Source organism: Phoxinus phoxinus (genome assembly GCF_949152265.1).
Source record: "Phoxinus phoxinus genome assembly, chromosome: 12".
NCBI classification, from domain to species: Eukaryota; Metazoa; Chordata; class Actinopteri; order Cypriniformes; family Leuciscidae; genus Phoxinus; species Phoxinus phoxinus.
The window spans coordinates 18,745,337-18,770,131 of NC_136887.1; the positions used below are offsets into that span (position 1 = coordinate 18,745,337).

General features: G+C 38.1%; 1 protein-coding gene across 3 annotated transcripts in view; it reads right to left on the reverse strand.

Moving 5' to 3' along the window:
- Window positions 1–24,795, reverse strand: part of gpc3 (glypican 3) — a 146,060-nt gene that overhangs the window by 45,999 nt on the left and 75,266 nt on the right. For all 3 annotated transcript variants that reach the window (XM_079631692.1, XM_079631694.1, XM_079631693.1), the window contains exons 4-5: window positions 10,870–11,012; window positions 4,734–4,859 (exon numbers count right to left, since the gene is read on the reverse strand). In XM_079631692.1, coding sequence (XP_079487818.1) covers window positions 4,734–4,859; window positions 10,870–11,012 — 269 coding nt within the window. The remainder of the gene's footprint in view (window positions 1–4,733; window positions 4,860–10,869; window positions 11,013–24,795) is intronic.

Here is a 24,795-nt window from a genome sequence, read left to right on the forward strand (position 1 = left end):
GAATTTTCAGCATCATTACTCCAGTCCTCAGTCATCCTTCAGAAATCATATAATGTGCTGATTTGCAGCTCAAGAAACAATTATTATTATTATGTTAAAAACAGTTGTGGTGCTTAATATTTGTGGAAGCCGTGATAAAAAAAAAAATCTGGATTTTTTGATGAATAGAAAGTTCAAAAGAATGGTATTTGTGTTTACTGTCATTATTTCTGAACAAAATTATTAATTTATTTTTTAAAAAATCTTAATGATCCCATATTTTCTAAAGGTAGTACGCATTAAAAATACAAAAATACATTAAAATAAAACACAGCTCCTGCACAATCTTTAAAATAATTTCATAAAATGAAATGCTAGTATGTTTAATATGTTTGCATTAATGTTAACTGCCATGTTATATTGTACTGTATATGTAAAAATGATTCAAAGTAGACAGAAGTTGGCATGTTCTAATGTAAAATACTTAATTTCTTCCCGACACGTTATGATTCCTAAAAAACAAAAACACAACCCACAACAGGCATTATTGTACAGCAGGAGCACAGGCAACCCAACTGTTACTACAGGAAATGACTAAACACCCCGTGGATGTACAGTCTGGACCAGCTACTCATGCTGAACCTGCTCAGACTCATGGTCCTACTGAGCACCCCTCAGAGATTCAACATGCCCCACTGCCCAAACCCGCTGGAGACCACGAGAATCAATCACGAGGATCTTCATGAGCTAACTGAGGAACAGCTGAAGGAGACGGGGGTTATTGAGCGTGAGGAAGAGAAGTGCTCTAGGACTCGGAGGAAGGTTTACAACACACAATGAATATCCTCCAATTTCTCACAGTTATAAATGAACAAGCTCGTCTGCCGCAAACTCTCTTCGTTGATGTAGGCAACAACAGTGATGTGGCGCACCAGGTGGATAATCTCTCTAAACTTATATCAATTATGACTTTAAAATAATATTATCAGCACTCTCAAAACATTCAAATAATATGCTTATGTTTAACATCTGTGCATATATAAAGAAGACAGCGGAAGACTTCTGTGACTGCTGTTTTTTCTCACTTATACACAACAACTCTCTATCCTATTTTCATCCCATAAAATGTCTGTCAAACAAGGAAATACCAAACTAAACTCATTTTTAAATAATAGATTCTGTATTTATCAAACTACTTCAGATGTAGCTCCTTGGTGAGTCTGTTTTTCACCCACAGAATCGATTGTTTTTAGTTTAACAGTGAGTTATTGTAATGGTGACCATTTTAATAACATTACTGATGGTCCAAATGATATCTAGTATAATATGAGGAGTGTGTTTCTGGTTTATAGTCGATGAGGGGGTACTTGAGCCGAGCTGATGGGCCTGTGGGAGTACATAAGACCAAAACGGTTAGGAAACATTGGCTAAAATGAAGGCGGCAGACAGTGAGAATACTAAAATTGATTCTCTAGAAGGCAGAAATCTGTGGCAGAGTTTTGGTGACTTGATCCTTGACATTGAGGGCTCCTCTGCACTACCTCCAGCACAGGGGAAATATAATTTCTTGCCAACACCAGGGATGCTAGAAATGAACTTTACAATCAAATCATCTTTTGCAATAATAATGGTTTTAATCCTGACATGAAACAACATTTCTGCACAGTTTCGACTGTTTAGATTTGTATGAAAGAATGAGCAGGAATGTTGTTGTAGCTGCTCGATGTGTTTATTTGACTGTGGCGTTAATGAATTTGCTTTATGCTTTGACATATTTGAGTTGACTATTTAATATATCAGGGCCACATAAACGGTGACATTCTTTGGCACAATTAAGATGGCTTTCTTCCCAGTACAGAATGTGAGAGAGAGCGCCTTGTCTTCAATACATTGCATTAAATGGGTCTGAACGCATTCCAGAATTAATAATATTTCACTAGAAGCCTTAAGGAATGACATTGAGATTCAGCAGACATTTCTGGCAAAGCATGGTTATTCTAGTTCTCTCTTCCCCTATCTATTTCTCTCATGGGTCCTAATTAACTCCCGAGGGCCCGAGAGCCACCTGACACCGCTGTCTGTCCCCTAAGGCCAACTGTTCACCACGCTGTTGTGACCAGGCCATTTCATTCCCACTCATTCCTCAACTGAACTTACTGGAGAGCAAACAACGCATAAAATGCTGTAATGTTGACACTCGCTCACAGACACACATGTCCAACAGTGACCAGACGGATACAATGAACAGATAAAGCAAGAACAGACATTATGAGGATATCAACACTTAACCAGCTAACCTGTACATCTCTGAAAAATGAAAAATAAGTCACTGTTTATGACATTGATAAATATTTGCATAGTTATCGCTAAGTCTAACTTGATTTTGTTTTAGCTCATTTTATATGATGCAATGGTGTCTTGGAAGTGTGTCTGAAACCTTTTCCTTAGCAAGTACATTCATGCACAAAGCATTACCTGTTAACTATATTGAGCAATGTTCCCTACCTCTGAATTTGGTTCTTGCTGAGCAAAACCTTTTTATATTGGACAGAAATGTCAGCCATCTGAGCAAAAACATACCTTACACACCAAATCTGTACAGGTTACATAATGCAGTTGTAACTTTTAAGTGATATTTCTATTCAATAGGACCCCTAAAAACAACTGAAAACAAGCAGCTAATTCAGAATTCTATCATTACAAAATAAACTAATTCATTATTATTGAATAACGTACATTTTAGGTTACCTGAGAAAACTTTTTTTGCAATGTGTTAAATTACCAGTTCCTTCAAATTCAATTTAAAAAATATCACGCTAAACAGTTCATTTCTTTATTAGGCTTATAATATAATGTAATATAATATAATAATATTTGAAAATAAATTGAAGCATCTACAGTAAATGCATTTCTTTCAAATATTTTCAAGAAATGTGAACTTGTGAATTATTTTGTGATCTAATGTTTATTGAGATAACCCTTAAAAAAATGGACAATCCTTTAAAGTCCACTTAAAAGTCAACCTATTTTATCTCTATAATGTGATGTATTTTAGAGTTAATGAGATATTCTGTGAAAATGGACAGGAATCCACTGGATTGCGAAAAATGGCTAATTTTAAACTAGAATGTATAGCCAAACTATATGAGTTTGCTAAAACAATGCCTAAAAAGCTATTTGGCAATTGGTCAACATTATCCAACAGACAATTAGCAAAAAAGGAAAAAGTAATTTCCGAGGAATTTATTACAATGTGATTAAAGATTAGGATGTCTTTGAAATAATGTGCACTGATGAACTGTTGCAAGATTAGTTCTAAGACCAGGAATGAGCATTAGGAGAGTAAATAGGACCCATTTTGATATCATGTTGACTTTAATGATCACTTCCCTTTTTGAGCTGATATTTCCAAGTCGTTAGGATGAGATACTGCAGCTCTTAAAGCTTTTCTGCTTGGTTCAGGGATGCACAGATTTATTGTCATTTGCCAACATTAACTTGATTCGCACTGTGAGAGAGTGCTAGAGTTGTGGCACAGAAGCACGAGGGACATGGTGGACTCAAAAATATGACAATTTTTAAATTGGGTTCCAAAGGGCGTGCGGAAAGGCCAGGCACAGGCAGTCATAGTGCGAATTAAACACCAAACCACCCGACATCAGTCACCCCACAAAGACCACATCACAATTCACACCCTGTTGCCTGTCAGATGGAACTGGAGTCAGCCAAACTCATTAGATACACACACACACACACACACACACACACACACACACACACACAATCATCTGCTCAGCTACTAGCCACTTACACTGTGTCTCTGTTTTATTCAGAAAGCTCTTTGGACTTCAAGATTTGTGACAAGCTCAGGGACAATATGTCTCTTCGGGGCAATTTTGAGATTGTAGTAATACTAGAAAGCATTTAGGAGGCTGACTCTATTGTAATATATGCTACTTTTACCCACTTAGTAAAAACTGTCAGAATAAACACACTAATAGAGAGTGTGCGTGGGTCATAAAGAGATAAAAGCCTCTTCCATCCTGAAATAACTTATATTATAGGCTACAATAGGAGTCTTGGATGCTGAGTGGCCAATATAGCATTACAGCCATGCAAAAATAATCCTTAGTAAAGCAAGACACCTGACACAAATCAAACAGGATAGTTGTACAAGCCGTTCAATAGGTTACCTGATGCCAATCTTTTAGCAGACGAAACACTGAATTTTTTTTCCAGCGGATAAACAGAAAATAAAACATGACCTGGAACCTTAAGTCAAGTTACCTTCATTTGTATAGCGCTTTTAACAATATAGATTGTTTCAAAGCAGCTTTACAGTGATAATAGGAAATAAAGAAACAGACTTAAGCCAGTACAACTTATTTATCAGGCTATGTTCGTTCCCTCATGCACTCATTTATTAGCATCAAATTAAATATGCTGTCTACCCTGACATTGCACATTGCGGTTACTATGGACCCTTGCCCATAGTAACCCGCAAGGATGTGAAACAATTGTTCTGCTGCACAGCACCCATTGAGAACAACTATTAATCTTAGTTTACATGTCAGGGACTATATCTGCAAGTGGAATGATGCCACTTAATGAATTTACTTACTTTTTAATGAACATTTATGGCCTAATTATATGCTAAAAGACACTATATTGTGAGACTAAAATGAAAAAAAGAAAAGAAAAAAAAAACAGTATTAGCATGTGGCCATCAGTGCTGCCACAAATGATAAACTCACTTGTCTGTCATCTCCTGTCCGTTCCAGCAGAGGGAGCTGTTGAGTGCCGTCGGCTCTTTGCTGCACAAAGATTCTCCGAGACCACTGTAGAACTGACTGAAGCCCCTCAGACCAGAGATAAACTCCCTGCAGCAGACAGAGAGGAAATTGAGAAAGTATGAAAGCAGCAGAAAGAATAAGCCATGTGGACTCAAAGAAAATGAAAACTGAAATGAGATCTGCACAAAGAGGCAAGATTAAAAAGACCAGCACAAAGATACATGGATTCATGGGGAAAATGAGGGGCATGAAGAAAAATGAAAATGGGGATGGGGTCAAACGCAGTTTGAAACGTGATCTACTCCATTACATGTCGTTTACTGTCAGGCTCAGTTGATTTGAGACGCTTTGACTGATAATTGACATTATGGTGGAGAAACAGCACACTGTTTTGGCTCATCTGTTCATCAGAGTGAGGGAGAGTGGAACAGCACAGGACAGAGGGGACAGAAGGCGACTCAATGTCACTCACACGGCAGGAGACAAAGCCTGTGTTAATGAGCATCTCTCTGTCACCATCAGCCTGAACACACACACACCTCAACTAACAGCACAAATACACAAACACACACTGGATTTCACAATTCACATGTACCTCCACCCAGAATCAATCAGTCGCCCATCTAGTCGGCAACTTCCACTAAAAAATATATATCTTTGTTTGATATATTTTTAATAAAATATGATATAAAATATGGCCCTGTTTACTCCTGGTATAGGCAGGGCCAGATTAAGAGTTCAGAGGCCCCTGGGCACAATGACTTGTAGGACCCCCCCCCCCCCCCCCCCTTCTTAACTTAATATACAAATGAAATAAACATATTTATTTTTTCAGCTACAGTATGTGTATTTAACAGCATTGAAGAAAGTCATTAAATGATATGAAATATGAAAATAAAACACAACATCGACTTCACTGTATAAATTGTACATTGATTCTTATTAAAGCTACTATTAAAGTTCTCAGTCAAGAGTGAGGGATTTGCTCTTTGTATTTTGTTGTTTTATTAACAGGGACATTTTTAATTGTCATCATTTAGCCTACTCTCTCAAGCCGTTTCAAACCCAAATAAGTCTCCCTCTTCTGATGAAAATAAAAGTCATTTGGAAGAATGTGGGTAACCAAACAGTTGATGTACCCCAGTGACTTCCATAATAGTTTTTTATGGTCAATGGGGACCAGCAACCGCCCGGTTAGCCACACTCCTCAAAATATCTTCTTTTGGGTTCAGCACAAGAAAGAAATTAATACATGTATGGAACAACATTAGAGAGTGAGTAAATAATGACATAATTTTTATTTTTGGGTAACTATCCCTTTAAGGACAAGCGGCTGCATGTTTACTATTAGGGCTACTGTCACTTTAAGATCTGCCCGCGACGAGTCTAATATACACACATTTGACAAGCAGATTTTTTTTTCTTCTTTTTTTCTACTGTTCTTTCACTTTAGACATAACCAACTTTGTTTATGTAAACCTTGTGTGTATTTGACAGTATTAGAGCAATAAGACTCGAAAGATAACTTAGTCCAGTAACAGACGCTGTTTAGACAGGCTTTTAGTGCATGTACGCGTCGGGGTGTAACGTTATTGCGCTCAGAAAAGCGCCCGTTAGAACAGCACATCAGCAGCGTATGACATGTTTAACCGGCAAGGCTTTAAAGCACATGCAAATAATTAATTTTTATGAACTACAGTGTCCCGTTCCTCTGCATTTCCTGTGAATATACGTCGCGCTGTACAGTATGTTGAGACGGAGGCGCCAGAACTGCAAACTGATAGAATGCACGATCCTACGACATTTCTTCAAAAGCAGATCGTGGAGACATTTTAATCATAATATTTGACGGTGCCCAGGGCCCCTTAGATGTCCTGGGCCCCTGGGCAATTGCCCAGTTGCCCTAATGGTTAATCCGGCCCTGGGTATAGGTGTTGGTCACATAATTAGAATATCATCAAAAAGTTGATTTATTTCAAGAATTCAACTTAACAGGTGAAACTAATATATTATATAGACTCATTACATGCAAAGAGAGATATTTCAAGCCTTTATTTGTTATAATTTTGATGATTATGGCTTACAGCTTATGAAACCCACAAAATCAAAATCCCAGAAAAATAGAATATTACATGAAATCACACAGTAATTACACAGTAACACCATGGCCATTGAACCAGGTTTTGGTTCTTTTGGCAGTGTGGGCAGGTGCAAATCCTGCTGTAAAATGAAGGAAGCATGAAGTGCTCTGAAAATGTCCTGGTAGACGGCTGCGCTGACTCTGGATTTAATAAAGCACAGTGGACCAAAGTCCTCTTTTCTGATGAGAGAAAACTTTGCATCTCATTTGGAAATCAAGGTCCCAGACTCTGGAGGAAGAGAGGAGAGGCACAGAATCCACGTTGCTTGAAGTCCAGTGTAAAGTTTCCACAGTCAGTGATGGTTTGGGGTGCCACGTCATCTGCTGGTGTTGGTCCACTGTGTTCAAAGGTCAACGCAGCCGTCAGGAAGTTTTAGAGCACTTTATGCTTCCTGCTGCTGACCAACTTTATGGAGATGCAGATTTAATTTTCCAACAGGACTTACCAGTCCTTACCAGAAGCTACCAGTACCTGGTGTAAGGACCATGGAATCCCTGTTCTTAATTGGCCAGCAAACTCGCCTGACCTTAACCCTATAGAAAATCTATGGGGTATTGTGAAGAGGAAGATGTGATTCGCCAGACCCAACAATGCAGAAGAGCTGAAGGCCACTATCAGAGCAACCTGGGCTCTCATAACACCTGAGCACTGCCACAGACTGATCGACTCCACGCCACGCCGCATTGCTGCAGTAATTCAGGCAAAAGGAACCCCAACTAAGTATTGAGTGCTGGACATGCTCATACTTTTCATATTCATACTTTTCAGTTGGCCAGCATTTCTAAAAATCCTTTTTTTGTATTGGTCTTAAGTAATATTCTAATTTTCTGAGATACTGAATTTGGGATTTTCATTAGTTGTCAGTTATAATCATCAAAATGAAAAGAAATAAACATTTGAAATATATCAGTCTGTGTGTAATGAATGAATATAATATACAAGTTTCACTTTTTGAATGGAATTACTGAATTAAATAAACTTTTTCATGATATTCTAATTATATAATCAGCACCTCTACACTGTGTAATTTTTTAAGTTGATTCTTAGCAAAAACCACTTTGTTCTTTCAAATAATATGTGCTCATTAATGTATAATTACTTAAACCAACTAATCAAGTATTCTCGTAAGCGTAGAATCTGCCCTTTATAACACATACGGGTGAGTTGCTCGAATGGCGGAAGCCATGTTGCGCCTCCATCTTGAAAATACATTAGCCAAAGAGGGACATACCTGGAAATTCAAGCTTTGCCTTTCGTGTTTTTACACTCAGTGGCACCGTGACGAATGCGAGGGGGAGATTACTCGCGACTGCCGGCAGACTTGAAATAATACGGCCACCGTAGGAGTTAAAACACCCTCGGAATGGGAGGGGCTAGAAAGTAATATTCAGCTGGTAGTCATATACAATTTCACCGCTAGATGGGAGTAATTCCTACACAGTGTAGCTTTAAGATGCCTTTTTTTGTCGACGCAAAATACAGGTGTAAACCATTGACAGTATATGGTGTAAACGGGTTCTAAAACATTTTGAGCTTGTCCACTTTCGACCACTTCCAGTTGAAAACACAGACTGGATTGCTTTTATAGTGTAGACACTTATGTGGTCGATTAAATGCGTTCGAACAGCCACAAAAGACCGCCTACTCTCCGCATATTGACTTAATGCGTAAACATTATGGGAAGCGCGCTAGATTTAAACTTTGTCGGCTGACGGCTGACTTTTTGATTGGAAGACAAAAAACGTACTGAGCGCAATGTTCTCTCACCATTCCTGATTTCTAACACAAGCACTCAAAACAGCAGAAACGAAAGTTGATACTATGTTTTTCTGTCATTTCCGGGCGCATTCAAATGTAAATTGTACTTATTTTGTCCATTAGATCGAAAGATCTGAAAAAGACCATAGATTTACCCGCCCATAGATAATAATAAGAAATGTTTCTTAAAGGGTTAGTTCACCCAAAAATGACAATTCTGTCAGTAAATACTCACCCTCATGTTGTTCCAAACCCGTAAGACTTTCGTTCATCTTCGGAAAACAAATTAAGATATTTTTTGATTAAATCTGAGAGCTGTCTCACTCCATAGGCTTCTATTGTAATTTAAACTTGCCAGCCCAGAAATGTATTAAAGACATCGTTAAAATAGTCCAAGTGACTACAGTGGCTCAACCATAACTTTATCAAGCGACGAGAATACTTTCTGTGCGCAAAAAACTAAACAAATTATTTATCTATTAATTTTCTTCTGTGTGGGCATGTTTAATCAAAAATATCTTAATTTGTGTTTATTTGTGAGATGAACGAAAGTATTACGGGGTTGGAACAACACGAGGGTGAGTAATTACTGACCGAATTTTCATTTTTGGGTGAACTAAACCTTTAAGCACCAAATCAGCAAATTAGAATGAATTCTGAAGGATCATGTGACACTGAAGACTGGAGTAATGATGCTGAGAATTCCATCACATATATTACTGTATCTTTGATCAAATAAATTAAGTCTTGGTAAATACAAACCTTCTTTCAAATACATAAAAAAAAAAAACTTTTAATCAGTAGTGTATGACAGACATAGCATTAACACATTATTACATATTATAATATAACATTTTATTTATTTACATATTTATTTAGATACTTTGTATTAATGTAAAAAGTTAACGTAGGCTACATATTATTAATATACATACATTTAGGGACATTTTACTCAAACCTTAGAATCAAGTAATACACTCAAAGTAATAAACTACTAAATTGTTAAAAAAGCTTTTTTGGTCATGTCTTATTTTTAATAGGAAAAGATGTGGAGGAAAAGTACAGAAGTAGAAAAAAGGTGCATGATGCCCCTGCACACAGCATCACTCAAATCCTCAAAAATATGGAACAGACTGTTTGAGTGGGTTGGAAGACCCCTAAAAAGGTCAGTAAATCTACAGTATACAGAGAAAACCACGAAGGACGAGATCGAGTCAGAGAAAGAGAGCGAGTGAGAGTGAGTGTTTCAGAGGCGCTGAAGTGGAGAATCTATTACAGCATCTCAATACATTCCACACAAACAGCATCAGAAGATGTGAGCTGTATGAAGAGATGCATGAGAACGCTATTATGGTTGGCTGTAATTCCCATCATTCACATTTATTATTCACTCCTTTTATTTTCACAGAATTGGCTTTAGCAGCAATGCTTTGCAGCCTTCTTGAGTGGATTGTTTAAAGCACTTGAGAGATTCAAGTAAAACAGAAATGTGTGTTTTCAGCAGCTGATTGTCATTTTAGGAGCTGAGGGTTAAGAGTAGTCAGGCCATACTCATGTTTCAATACTGCTGAATAACAAGATCAGCCATTAGAATCTGTGAGGCAGTTAAGCTCCAAAAGCATTAAGTACCATAAAAGTGCCGATTTATTTCAAGTAACGGTATTCAAAATAGCTTTATTTGAGGAACGGACTGGAATTTAAGTCATTATTTGTTTTCAGCTCAGCTTTAAGTCTGTTGGTTCATTTGATACAAATTCACAGGTCAAAGTTCACCGAACTTGAACTTTGGAATGCAACAATGCAAACTTCTCTGCATGAGCTTGCGTTTCCAGTCTCCAGCTTTCACAAGCATATGAATGGGCCGCCCTGTTATCGAAAAAGAAAAAAATGTAGGACAGGGACTTGGTTCTATTGATCAGTTTCTGGCTGGATAGAGACAGATCTGAAGGCAAGCTTGAGGTCAAATGTAAAAAGGGGAGGGGTTAAGCTGACAAAATTGGAGAAATCCTGCATACGTCACCAGAGAGAAGTTTTCATTCACAATAAGATCAAAACATGCATTTAAACAATAGATGACTTTACATTATCATGTTGCCTGTTACTGTATGAGACACATTTTTCAAGTTTTCATGTTAACTGACTGCGGTTTCTTTAAATCACTTCATATACAAAATGCAAATATTGAATCATGACGTTACCTGCGGCGTCCAAAGAGGGTCTCATCGGGGTCAAAGTTCACCGAAGGGCGGTTGTGGGGCAGCGGCGGGGCTGGCGCGTGTTCTCTCGACAGGGCCACAGCTCGAGACACCCGCGGGGGCGCGTGCGCACATATCCCGCTCACCTGTGAACAGGAGAAGATTGGCGGGCTGAGTGTGATCACTCTTGGACACAGTCCTGGAGTCCTGGAAGACATCCAGCTGAGAAAGCAATTAATGAGACAAACTGTCCCTGCAAAACTTATTCCCCGTTCAGCTAATTGTCTGGCTGATGGTGCCGCATTTGCCTCCTGTTTGTTTGTTTGTGTTCGATGACAATAGGATTTACATAACAAAACGAGGCATTGTTGAGTCTGTCAGACACTCTGGCTGCGCTCTTTCAATAATCATAACCCTTTGCAGACATTGCGAAAGTAAACAAGCCTCTCGTTCCCCTTCTCATCCGCGCTAAATGCCATTGTTTTTATACGGGACAACATAATAATACTAATACTCCGCTACCATGCTGGCGGTGTGAGATAATGGAGTCTTGCCATTCTTTCAGGTGCAATAAAAATGCAAATGCTTCTTAATGTTTAGCTTGTGGTTTAATGATTTGCCGCTGGTTTAATTTCCCATGGGGGCTGGTCCAGGGCGTAATTTTGCCATGTAATGCTTGTGGCGTATTGTGCCTGCTTGTTCATGAATGAGTATGTGTGTGTCTGGGTAAACAGGTTGTGGAATTCTGATGGGATCCGGGAAAGGAGATCAATAGTACAAGGACATCTTCATGCGAACGGGGACTGCTGCGGGATTGGTCGCTGCGGCTAAACATTACAAGAAGATACACTTTTTAACATGTTCTGAAACATCAGTGGGTGGGGTGATCGGATTCACCCTACAGTCATTCATAAAATTTGCACACACCAACAAATATACCAACAAACTGCTGTTGAGCTAAACGACATGATTATCAGCGTAGATCAATAGAAGCTCTTTCTAGCAAACAGCCCAGGGGAGGGTAAATAGATACTGTTGATGTGCATGTGAGTGTGTTTGTGTGTGAAAGAGATTAAGAGAAAGAACAAAAGACACAGAACTAGACAGAGACAAAAGCGGTACGGCGGAAGATCAGATCAGAGAGTCTTGACACAAATGCAATCCTGATGCAACATATTCCAGCACAGCAACACTTTCTACTATTGCTTTTCTCTGTGGTTCCTCGGGTCACAGGATATCGGACTCAAAACCCAAGCGATTTAAAATGAGCAGGTAGCAAGTTACAAACTACTCTATATAAAAATAGCTAGGGTAAGTTGAAAGCTAGCCTGTTTATAAAAAAAAACTGATGAGCAATATTGTTTGTAATACATGTTTAAACACAAAACTATATATAAGGTCAAAGTAATCAAAGGAGTGCATATATTCAGACCGACAACATTATTGGTTGTATGCGACAATTCAATAAACAAGAGTAAAGGCTAATTTCATACCAGGGATGATATCTATAATGATAATATAGATTGTTCTAAATGTAAAAGAATAGCAATGTAAACAGTCCACACCACAACTATAACAATAACATCAGAGAGAAACAATATTGTTGTTGGAATCACTTTCTGAAACTTTCACTTTTTTTTTTTCCAGAAGATGAACGAGAAACACATTAACAGCCAATCAGAATCGATCCTGTTTTATAGAGCTCAATATCGTCCGCAGGTGTGGATGCTAATAAAGTTATCATTAGTTGTCTTTATGGTTATCGTTCTTTGTGAACGGGCCTTTCTAAAAGTTAATGAGTAATTTAAGTTTTAGACACATTATTGTCACTTTCTATATTGCTGAATGAATCAGTGCTTTTGAACAAATCAGTTGAATAAATCTTTCATGAATTCACTTATAACAACTGTACATGCTGCCATCTACTGGCATAAGGATGTAAATGTCTTTTTGAACACCGGTATAAGCTACAAACAAGCACATCAATCATAATGCAAAATGATTCTTTCTTAAACTCCACTAAAAATCTATTTTTGGATACAGTTAGTGGTACACATGTAGTTGCCTCACCTAAATGTGCTTGTAAAGCTGTTTTGGATGTCTTTGACGGAGAAAGCACAAAGCAGCTTTATCTTCAGACTTCAAATGAAACATTTAAACACTCCCCCACCCTCTCCCCTCCTGAGACATGGTAAACTATAAGGGGGATTTAGGCAGGAGTCATTTACACTGGAACAGCTCCGAAGGATTCTAACCCGAACTGATGAATGGTGATTTCAATGGTTTCCAATTTACTTAAGAAACAAAACAAATGCAGATGTTATTTAGGAAAAAACCATTAACTATCAATTGCAGCCAATTTTCAACTGCACACCTGTAGAAACCAACTTTTTTTTTGTCCATAATGTCTAGATAAGTATTATATATTAAAATGTGATAATTTTATATTATTTTACTAATTAATTAGAACCTAATTTTAATAAAATGTTATGTTGTTGTAATGCTGTTTACCGTTCCTGTCGAAATTTTTTTCATAAATCATTACTATTGATAACCTTTTACTGTACGTCTGTGTGTTTTGCAAATATTTAACCAATGATTAGAAAGAGGTAATGACTAAACCTCGTAACTCCATTGGATCTTCAAACTGTCAGTATAACTCCACCTCGCCTCTATCGTGAATGAAGTGCCGCACACATTTTGGACCATCTCTGCATGTTTGCAATGCAAGGGTTAAAAAAATGGTTCTTTGATTAAGTACATCATTTTCTTTACTCAAGGAACACTATATATAGCTATGATAAACTTTATAACTTGTACGTTTATGAAAACATAAATGATGCACTAACTGCCTCAGATGTGGCAGTTCTAGTTGGACAAAACATGTATGTCCGAAATTCTCAAAAATGTACTGGTCAGAAACCTCCATTTAAGCTTGTTTTTTGGTCAAAGTGTTAATAATACAATAACACATGCAAGTGTCAGAGCATATATAAAGCGACGATATCAAATTTGACAACTCAATGTTTAATTATTTAAAAAATAATGTGTTTTTTCCATTTCCTGAAAAGCAGCAGTTTCGGACATGCAAGGTGTCCGCCCAATTGCGACAATATTTTTCAATATTACCTGTTTGGTAATATTGTATGTAAACCCAATTATGCCAGTAAAGTACTTTAAAATTGAAAATTTAATACCGGTACTGTACTGTGAATAATGTAACGGTGGCTGTATGGATTGCATGAAGACAAAGAGGAATCCAAAATAAACAGTCTTCATTTATAAACAAAACAAACACGCAGGAGATTTCTGGAGCAAAACTACCCAAAACTGACCCAGAGCAAAGGAAACACAGGGCTGTAAATACAGTGATAGAAAAAAAGGAAACCAAGCTAGACTAAACTAATGGGTAACTATATGAAAACAAATAAACATAATCAGCAGCCTGACCGGGAACAGGAAAACAGGAACAAAAACAAACTATAACACAAACAAACCAACGAACTCCTGACAAAACGTATTTTTCGCTGATATATTGTAGGAAACAATTTAATGTCGTACTTAATAAAATAGATTTGCTACTAAAAATTTACTTGAAAATAAATTAAATTGACAATTCTTATTTTTTAATGAAATATTGCAGTATTTATTATATATCACAGCAATGGCAAACTACAACAATCAAGTCCCGTTCAACATTTTTTCTTATTCAAGTAGCAGTTTAACTCGGATATACGTCACAATATAGAGAAGAAAAGACTATCACAACTTTCATTTCAAACTCACAGTGTTGCTTTTAGCAATGCTACTGCTCAAACCTGGACACATCAAACGCTCTCCGATCAGCGTTCATGTTAACACACTCAGCACTATCAATGCCAAGCCTGCATGTACACTATCCAATCTAATCCCAGACACCCACACATTCTTCCCCAATGCTCCCTGTGGTGTGTGCTCATGGGAAATCATTAGTGGCCGGTCTGAAACATGTCTCTTTCCTGCTGTAATTTACTCTGTGTTGCGGGTCTGTGTCCCTACGGCCTTGATTAATGTGATTGTGTGTGTGTTTGTCTCTGTGTTAGTGTGTGTATCCGGGGCCTTGGGGAGCTGTGGCACAGGAGTATAGAGATAGTTTGTGTATGTGAGACTGTGTGTGATTGTTTCTCTCATTAGAGGGGTATTAATATCAGGCGGGCAACAGAGGATGTGCTGGCTAACAGTAACACTGAGATAAGAGGCGTCTCACAGAGAGGCTCTTTATATATCCAATGCCTTTTATCTGTACCTCACACACCCCTGAGAGAAGCATTAGGACACATATACACACAAACACTCATGAACACACACACACACACACACAAAAACAGTTTTTGCACCTTGTTTCCACCAGAATGGTTCGCAATGCACTTCATGACATCAGTGCACAATGTTTAATACAGACATATATTCTCAGCTGAAACAATGGCTTATCAGTATCAGTACAGCTGAAAATACAAAAGGGATCGAATGTGAAGGCTAAATGACAAACGAGGCCCAAGTAGACAATGCTGGGATTTCTGTTATAATAGTAAAGCAATAACCCATTCAAGACCACAAAATGAAGTGATTTTACATCAGCTTAAGGAGTTTGAGCAGTGGTTTTCAAGCAGGAGCCCAGGCCCAACTAGGGGCCATCAGCAAACATCCAATGGATGCAGGATGACTTAAAATAATTTAATTAAGATTTATTTATATAATTAAATAATCAAAACTCTAATTGAAATTAAAATGCTCATAAACACATAACATGTAGCCTAAATTATAACTTTGAACAACTCAGAATGTCTTATTTAGAAAGTATATTTATGTATTATAAATAAATATTAAATAAATTAGATATAGTTTAAACTATTACATGATATTTAATATTGATTCAAGTATTATATTTGTACACTGAATAAAATGTACAAAAACGTGATTTTATTAAATTAAAAAGGTTGTTTTTTTAGGTACGTCCATCTGCAACAGGGAAAATATTTCAATCATAAAAAACGTATTATGTTTTACAATAACTGTTACTAAAACATTGACACATTCAACATGTAAACGCAAATCAAATTTCCTCCTTTAATAACTATTGTTTTTATTGAAGAACATACAGTTTGAATATTGTGTGAGGGAGGTTAAAGGGGATATGAAAATATGACCTTTTCCATGTTTAAGTGCTATAATCCGTTCATCTACCAACCCAGAAAACGTGAAAAGTGACAACCCAGTAACTTCGTTTTGATAAGCATTTCTCAGCGAGCATGTCAAAAAATAAGCCCATCAGATTTCGCTCCCCTTCTGATTTATGAAGGGGATTTTTTATATATAATATTATTACCGCCCCTAATCTGCACGTTTCCATCCACTGCGCCGCCGCCATTTGGTTTTCAAAGCGACAACAGTGTACGCCGTTCTAACGCAATGGCAAAAGTTCGATCAAAGCATGCAAACTGTTCTGTCGTTGGCTGCACAGACGAGCACAGAACACTATTTAGAGTCCGAGCCTCAGATGAGACAAGAGAGCCGTGGATTCATTTTATTTTCAACGGAAATCCCCCAGAAACATATGAATCAATGTAACTTAACTCCACAACTAACGTTACAGAAATGTATCCACTAACCATTCAAAACATCCAGGAGCAGTCTAAAAGTGACAACCTCTTCCTGGGTCTCTCTGTAAAGCCGCACTCCACCACTACTGGTTATTTCTGAGATTTTAGATGACTGATATTCGTGTGTTTTGTGAGTATCCGAACCTCGTGTAAAGTATTTAACGTTACCGTCTTCTGTGAACGAACGGGGCGGGAAGCAGCAGCTCATTTGCATTTAAAGGGAAACACACAAAAACGGAGCGTTTTAGCTCACAACCAAAAAAGGGAAAATTTGACAAGCTAATAGTAATAAATTATCTGGGGGATATATTTTGAGCTGAAATTTCACAAAGGGGAATAATATTATTATGTAATAATATTACATAAACATATTTGATAATTGTACAGTAAGGGAGGTATTGTCAAAATTTCACCTGTAGTAAGTCAGTCTGGTCCGTAGGAAAGCACTACAGCCTTTTGAACACGAAAAAAAACGTACTGTGAATTACTGTAATTTAAAAAAAAACATATTTGTCAACTGTACGTACAGTAAGGGAGTTTTTGTAAAAAAATCTCACCTGTAGTAAGTCAGACTGGTCACTGGGAACATGCTACAACCTTCGGATAGTAAAAAATCCCTTTGGTGAATTAATGTAATTTTATTTATAAACCAACTTTACCTAAGTATTTAAGTGGTGTGCAGCAACAGGTTTGTGTGGGCTATTTCACAATGGTTTTGAATATGGCTCATCACATCAGATGTCAGGAGTAAGATCCATAACATAAGCGTATATTTAGCTAGGGATGACAAATTCCCAAACAGCTTGTCTATAAAACAGAAATCATTCTGACAGAGCATTTGACGGATAGTAATGCGTAAGATCCGTTTTGAGGGCATATGAAAGAGCCACATCCGATTGAAATCAAGTAAGAATACAGCGATTTCTTGGAACTGTCTTTCACAATTCTCTTTGGTCAATGGATGCATAAGCTGAAGTGATTCAGAGAATATGCAGCAAGTGCCAGAGGTTATGAGCAGGGGCATCACTAGGCCCATTTTAAGAGGGATTTAAAATAGAAAACAGTGATAATATTTCACAATATTACTGAAGTGAAAAAAATTGTTTGTTCAATGAACTTAATTCAATCATGGAAAATGTTTCCATACAATTAGTTAGGTTGGTCAGCAAGAAAAAGAAAAACAAGTTCATTTAAGCTAATTATATTTTTTTGAACCAACTTAATAAACTTAAAAAGGGTCATATGATGCGATTTCTTGTTTCTCTTTTTCTTTAGTGTGTTATGTAGCTGTTAGTGCAAGCATAAAATCTGCAGTTACAAAGCTCAAAGTGTCAAACTTATTCTTTATAAAAGTTAAGGCTCAGCCACGCCTTCCTAAAACGCTTAGTTTAAACACGCCCCCACAAATCTACGTCAGTATGTGGGGGCAGAGTTTTGTAAAACACCACCCTAATGTATACGCAAAGAAAGAAAGCGTAACTTTTATTCTCGCTGTATTATTGTTGCCGCCGGCGCTGCCATGTCGTGGAGACGCTGTGTTTTTCGTTACGAAAGCCAAACTACTTTGTTTGGCCTTCCAAAAGAGGACACAATTAAAAAACAGTGCTTAAGCTTTATTTACAACACTGTTCCAGGACAGTACAACAACAACAACTAAATTGACTGTGTGCTGCGCATTTTTCGGAGGACTGTTTCCAGTGGGAGTACAAGGCCGGCTGTGCACAAAGGCTGATTCTAAAAAGTGGGCAATACATCTTTGCAAGTACATTCTGGCGCTTTGACTACACACAGCCTGTAAGTATGTTTTCATATATTAAGAATTTGCTACTTACTATTCAAATGCGAGTTTTGAGCAGTGTAGAGTATCGCTTGCTTCTCGTTTCTACAATCATAAATGCAGACATAGTTTTATGTTTACATAGTGTTCTCACACCTGTATCACGGTGCGACGCGTAAAAAGACAGTATTTCATTATAATCAGTAATTATGTCCCCAATGAAATAAAACCTTACTAATCTGATACGATCTAGGTAGTTGATCTAATTTGATAAGGTAGTTAGTACCAACATTATCACCTTCCTTTGGGAGCTGATGTTTCAAATATAGTAAGGGGCGTGACATTTCCGTCACACTCTTACGTTTTTTTGGGCCAATCACAATGCACTAGATCGCTGGCCAATCAGAGCACACCAAGCTTTTCAGAACGATGAGCTTTGTAAAAATCGACGCGTTTCAGAAAGGCAGGGCATAGAGGAGCAACAATAATGTACAGCATGCGTAAAATAATGACTTTTTTTAACCTAATACCGCGTAAACACATTGCATTTAACCCCGTGAACAGGAAGTTGCAAACGACTTTTCTCCAGTGTTGTGACGTATTTCCAAGTGAAAGGGAATATTGAACAGAGGGCAGGGTTTTACTTCAGCACTCCTCCTCTCCATCTCTGCTCATAGCAGACTAACGGTTTGAAGGGAGTGGTTAAGCGTTCTCAATGTTATTTCGTGATAACAGACCGCTGCTAAGTATAACACACCGTTGCCATGAAAAACAGAGCGTTGCCATGGACACGGTGTTCTTTAACGGAAACAATGCAGTCGTTTTTAAATCAATAAATTCTTTTTTAAATTAAGATTTTGTCAAATTATTGATTTATTTGGTAGGTAGCCATGTAATAAGCGGGATAATGTACAGCGAGGCGGTTGTTATAGCGAATACAACCCCTTCAGGCTGATTCAAGACCCCTCCGCTCTTCGTCAGGCTCCCGATCAGCCTGTCGGTGTTGTATTCGCTATAACAACCGCCTCGCTGTACATTATCCCTTACACAGCACACATCATGGTCGTCATGTAACCAATCACAGCCTGAGCACAAGCACCCCTCTTCTGCGCAAAGGTCCCCTCAAAACACAAAAACATAAATCTTCAACATAACTGAACATTAAAAACTAACAAGTCTTTCTCTTTATTGAAAAACCTATAAAATAACACCTAATTAAAAAATGTACTCTCCCATTTCAGTCCCACGCAAAGCATGCTGGGAACTGCAGATCAACTGCCCAGTTAGTTGTCAACAAAAATGTAGTCACATGAAGTCATTATGTGATTAAGTTAAGTTCCATTTTACACATTTTGTGGATTTAACATAATGAAATTAATTTGTGATCAAATGTTCAAAAATGATGTTGCTTCAGTACATTTTAATAAAGCAATTTGAACAAACATACACAAAAAAAATTCATTTATTTGGTCAAAAATGCGTGTCTGTGTGCGCGCGTGTGTGTGTGTGTGTGCGCAGCCTCTGTGAGCATAAGAGACTTCTCACCGACCCAAAACTTTTAAACATGTTTTTGAGTTTAGATGTCTAGTTGACATCAGATCTATTAGGAGCTGTCACAGTCCCTCACTCGTGACTGGTGATGTTCAAAGCTTTTCCCTCAGGTGTTCTGTCTGAGAGTTTCGAGGCGCAATGAGTGAGTGTGAAACAGCACAGGTCTGTTCTGTTCTCGTCCTCAGTGTCAGGTGAGATGTAACTACAGCAGAAGTCTGCATGCACCTCCTCATTTACAGCTGGAGGTCAGTGGAGGAGGAGCTCCACTCCCTCGGGCACACATCGGCTTCCGGAACATTTCTGCTCACTCCATCACTTTCATGCACCCTAAAAGTATGCTTCTCAATCTCTCTCTCTCTCTCTCTCTCTCTCTCTCTGTGCGCATGCGTGAGCGGTTGAGGTGGGCAGGTGTGGAGTGTGAGAGCGTGTGCCTGCGGGCTGAGTGAGTTTCTATCTTTTCTTTATTCTTTGGCAAAGCTCAAGCTGTTGGTGTTTTGGTTCTTTTTTTGCTGGAGTTAGGGAAAGTAAAGCGCTGTTGTTCAGCGTGTGCTGTTTGAAATGGCAGCGTCCGAAAACGTACCGCTTGATAAGCTAACGCGGAGGAATGGCATTAAGGTCATCCCCGCGGAACGCTGCTCAATAGAGGAGTGCAGCATAGCAGTCGCGCAAGTTGTGGGTTACAAAAGTATTTTGTCAGCATCTAGGATGAACAGTGCAGTTGTTTTGTTCTTGGATGATGTGAACAAAGTGAATGAGATTGTCGCGAGTGGAATCGTGATAAATGATTCTTACACAACGGTAATGCCTTTGATGCAAACGGCGAAAAAGATCTTGTTGTCTAATGTACCACCTTTTATAAAAGATGAAGTGATTCAGAGAGAATTGGCCAGACATGGAAAAATTGTTTCCCAGTTTAAAAAAATTGCCATAAATTGTAAATCGGCGCAGTTAAAACACGTCGTTTCTTTCCGAAGACAAGTGTACATGATCTTAAACAATGAGAGCGCGGAGTTAAATCTCGCAATAAAGTTTAGGATTGACGAGTTTGATTACGTTATTTACGCCACATCGGAAACAATGAAATGTTTCAAATGTGGACAAGGAGGGCATCTTGCTCGTGCGTGTCCAGAGAATGTAGAACACGAAGCAAGACGAAGTGATAATGAAAGAGATGAGGGACAAAAAGATAAAGAGGAAAATGAAAATCATCAGGAAAAAGACAGGGAATCGTCTGAGAATGATGGAAGAGCTAATCAAAAAGAAACTGTGAATAAGAATAATGAGGAAGGAATAGGAGAAGAAAAAATAAATAATGTTGCTGTTGTGGATGTAGAAATCCCAAGAGACATTGACATGACTGAAGATGACAATCTGTTTAAAACACCAACACTGAAGAGAAAAACTAGTGGAAAGAGTAGGGGGAAAAAAGCTAGGAAAGAACAGAGTCAAGAAGAACAGACAACAGAAAGGATGGTTCAAGAAACTGCATCTGAGCATAGTAACTCTGAGGAATCTGTATCAGAAAGCGAGTGTGAATCAGTGAGTTCAGTGGACTCAGCCTCTCAAAGAAGAGTTGGGAGGAGTGCTTATACAATTGAAAAAATCAAGACTTTTTTGCAAAACACAAAAGGAATGAAGGGAGTTCAAGTTCAAGAGTTTTTTCCTGATCGTGAATTGTTTATTGAGTCAGCAAAAGTGGCAATGAAGGAAATAGGGCTGGGGGGTCTCACAGAACAGGAAGTCTACAGGCTAAAGAAAATTGTTCAAAAGTTGAGATCCAATAAGCTAAATGATGAAAAAGAAGTGTTTTAATTTTTCTTTTTTCTTTGTTAGTTTTTTGTTCTTGTTTTGCGCTTTTTCTTTTTTTATTCACTTATTTATGAGTAATTTAAGACTGGGCAGCCTGAACATGAATGGTGCAAGGGATTATAGAAAAAGAGCAATGCTTTTTGAATTAATTAGGCAAAAAAAGATTGATGTTATGTTTCTTCAAGAAACACATAGTGACATGAAAACTGAAAATGAATGGATGATGGAATGGGAGGGAGAAGTGATTATGAGTCATAAAACTAATAATAGTGGTGGTGTAGCAATTTTACTAAGGAACAATATCAATCCGGTTTCATGTGAAGTGGAACATGTAGTTGGGGGACAGTTGTTGAAACTACGGCTCCAGTTTGAACATTTTACTGTTGTATTTATTAACTTGTATGCTCCAGTGTTGGGAGGTGAAAGAGTGTTGTTTTTAAACAAAGTTAAAGATGTAGTTAAAAATTGTAAACCTGAAGAGTATTTATTCCTGGGGGGTGATTTTAATTGCACAGAAGATGATAGCATTGATAGGAACCACAAAGAACCGCATATGGCTTCACAGCGTGCTTTGAGACAAATTCTGAAAGAATATGAATTATATGACATTTGGAGGGTGTTGAATAAAACACAGAGACAGTATACATGGGCACAAGTGAGAGAACAGTATGTGACAATGGCTAGACTAGACAGGTGGTATTGTTTTAAGCATCACTTTAATATTATTAAACATTGTGCAATTTCACCTGTAGGCTTTTCAGATCATGGTTTAGTCAGCTGTAATGTTTTTATTACTAATGTAAAGCCAAGAAGTGCTTATTGGCACTTTAATACTGTTTTACTGCAGGATAATTTTTTTCTTGAGGTGTTTGGTTATTTTTGGAAACAAAATATAAGAATAGGAAGTCATCGTTTGATTCTATACAACAATGGTGGGATAATGCAAAAATTGAGATACAGCAACTGTGCCGTACGTATACTTTCAATGCTTCTAGAGACATTTCCCGATCTCTGGAAGATCTAGAGAGAGAAATAATTGACATTCAAAATTTAATGGAATCTGTTAGAGACAGAGAATGTGTTAAGGTTCTCAAAGATAAAAAGAAAGTTTTGGATGATTTGTTGGGTGTTAAAGCACAGGGTGCTCTGGTGCGCTCACGCTTTCAAAGTGTAGCGCAGATGGATGGCCCGACCAAATTTTTTTTTGGACTTGAAAAGAAAAATGGACAAAATAGAAATATGCATTCTTTGATATCTGAATCAGGTACGGAAATTATAGAGGCTAAGGAAATAAGAAAAAGAGCGGTGGGATTTTATTCAGAGCTTTATAAGAGTGAACACGTAGAGGTGAAAGATATATCCAGTCGTTTCTATGTGGGTCTACCTAAAGTTCCGGATGGAGCAAATGCTGAACTGGAAAAACCTTTTACGAAAGGCGAACTCTATGATGCCCTAAAGAGTATGGAGTGCGGGAAAGCTCCAGGGATCGACGGTATTCCTGTAGAGTTTTATAGTTCACTCTGGGCAGTTTTAGGGGATGATGTTCTAGAAGTGCTGAATGACAGCTTGACCAGAGGGTCGCTGCCGACAAGCTGCCGGAGAGCAGTGATCACCCTTCTACCGAAGAAAGGAGACCTCAGAGACATAAAGAACTGGCGACCTGTGTCACTCTTATGCTCTGATATGAAGATCTTATCCAAAGCCTTAGCGATTAGATTGAGAGAAGTAATTGGTGGGGTCATCCATGTAGACCAGACTTACTGTGTTCCCAATAGGTCTATTTTTGACAATATTCATTTAATTAGAGACATTTTGGATATCTCTGGATCATTGGGTCTAGACTTTGGTCTTATTTCCTTAGACCAGGAAAAAGCTTTTGACCGGGTTGAGCATGAATACCTCTGGCAGACGCTAAGGGAGTTTGGTTTCAGCCCGGGTTTCATCAAAATGATCGGGGTGTTGTATGTAAACATTGAGAGTGTACTTAAAATTAATGGAGGGTTGAGTGCTCCTTTTAAAGTCACAAGAGGTATCAGACAAGGGTGTGCACTATCAGGCATGCTGTATGCTTTAGCTATTGAACCTCTGTTATCAAGAATTAGAGCAAACATTGATGGGTGGAGTATACTGCAATCTGAATGTAAAATTAAGTTATCAGCTTATGCTGATGATATTGTTGTCATGATAAAAAATCAAGAAGAAGTAGACACTCTGCAAGTAATAATAAATGAGTTTGGTAAAATGTCTTCAGCTAAGGTAAACTGGACTAAGAGTGAAGCCATAGTAGGTGGAAAGTGGGAAGGTAGATGCCTTCCTAAACTCCCTGCTGGACTTGAGTGGAAGAAAGGTGGTTTTAAATATTTAGGTGTATATCTTGGGGATGAGTCCATGCTGCAAAAGAACTGGGAAGGGGTTTTGGAAAAAACAAAAGGGCGGCTAGAAAAATGGAGATGGTTGTGGCCGAAAATGTCTTTCAGAGGACGTGTGACCATCATCAATAATTTGGTGGCTTCAACATTCTGGCATCGCTTGGCATGTACTGAGCCGCCAAGTGGACTTCTTGCAAAACTGCAGGCCATCATAGTAGACTTTTTTTGGACTAAGCTCCACTGGATACCACAGAGTGTATTATATCTTCCTAGAGAGGAAGGGGGACAAGGACTAATACACCTGGTCAGCAGAGGAGCAACCTTTCGCTTACAGTTTATCCAAAGACTTTTAACAGGCCCTGAAGATCTGGTCTGGAGAAATGTTGCTAATTCTATTTTAAGACAAGCTGGAGGTCTGGGATTGGACTCTACTTTGTTTTTAATGGACTCTAACAAGATTCATTTGAATGGACTGACGCCCTTTTATAGGGGGATCTTTAGAGTGTGGAGCTTATTTAAAAAGAGAAGAGGGGTTTCTGAGTCGTCTTTGTTTTGGTTATTAGAGGAACCGACTGTGTTTGGAGCCAGGTTGGATGTATCAAGTGAAATTGCATGGGGTTTTGAAAATGTAATGTGTACATCAAGAAATGTTAAACTGTATCATCTAATAACTGCTGGGGGTCCTGAGTTAGACAACGCACGAGGGGTAGCTTCTTGTCTAAGACTAAAATCAGAACGATTAGCAGGGAAACTGTTGGATGTTTTAAAACAGAAACTTACCTTA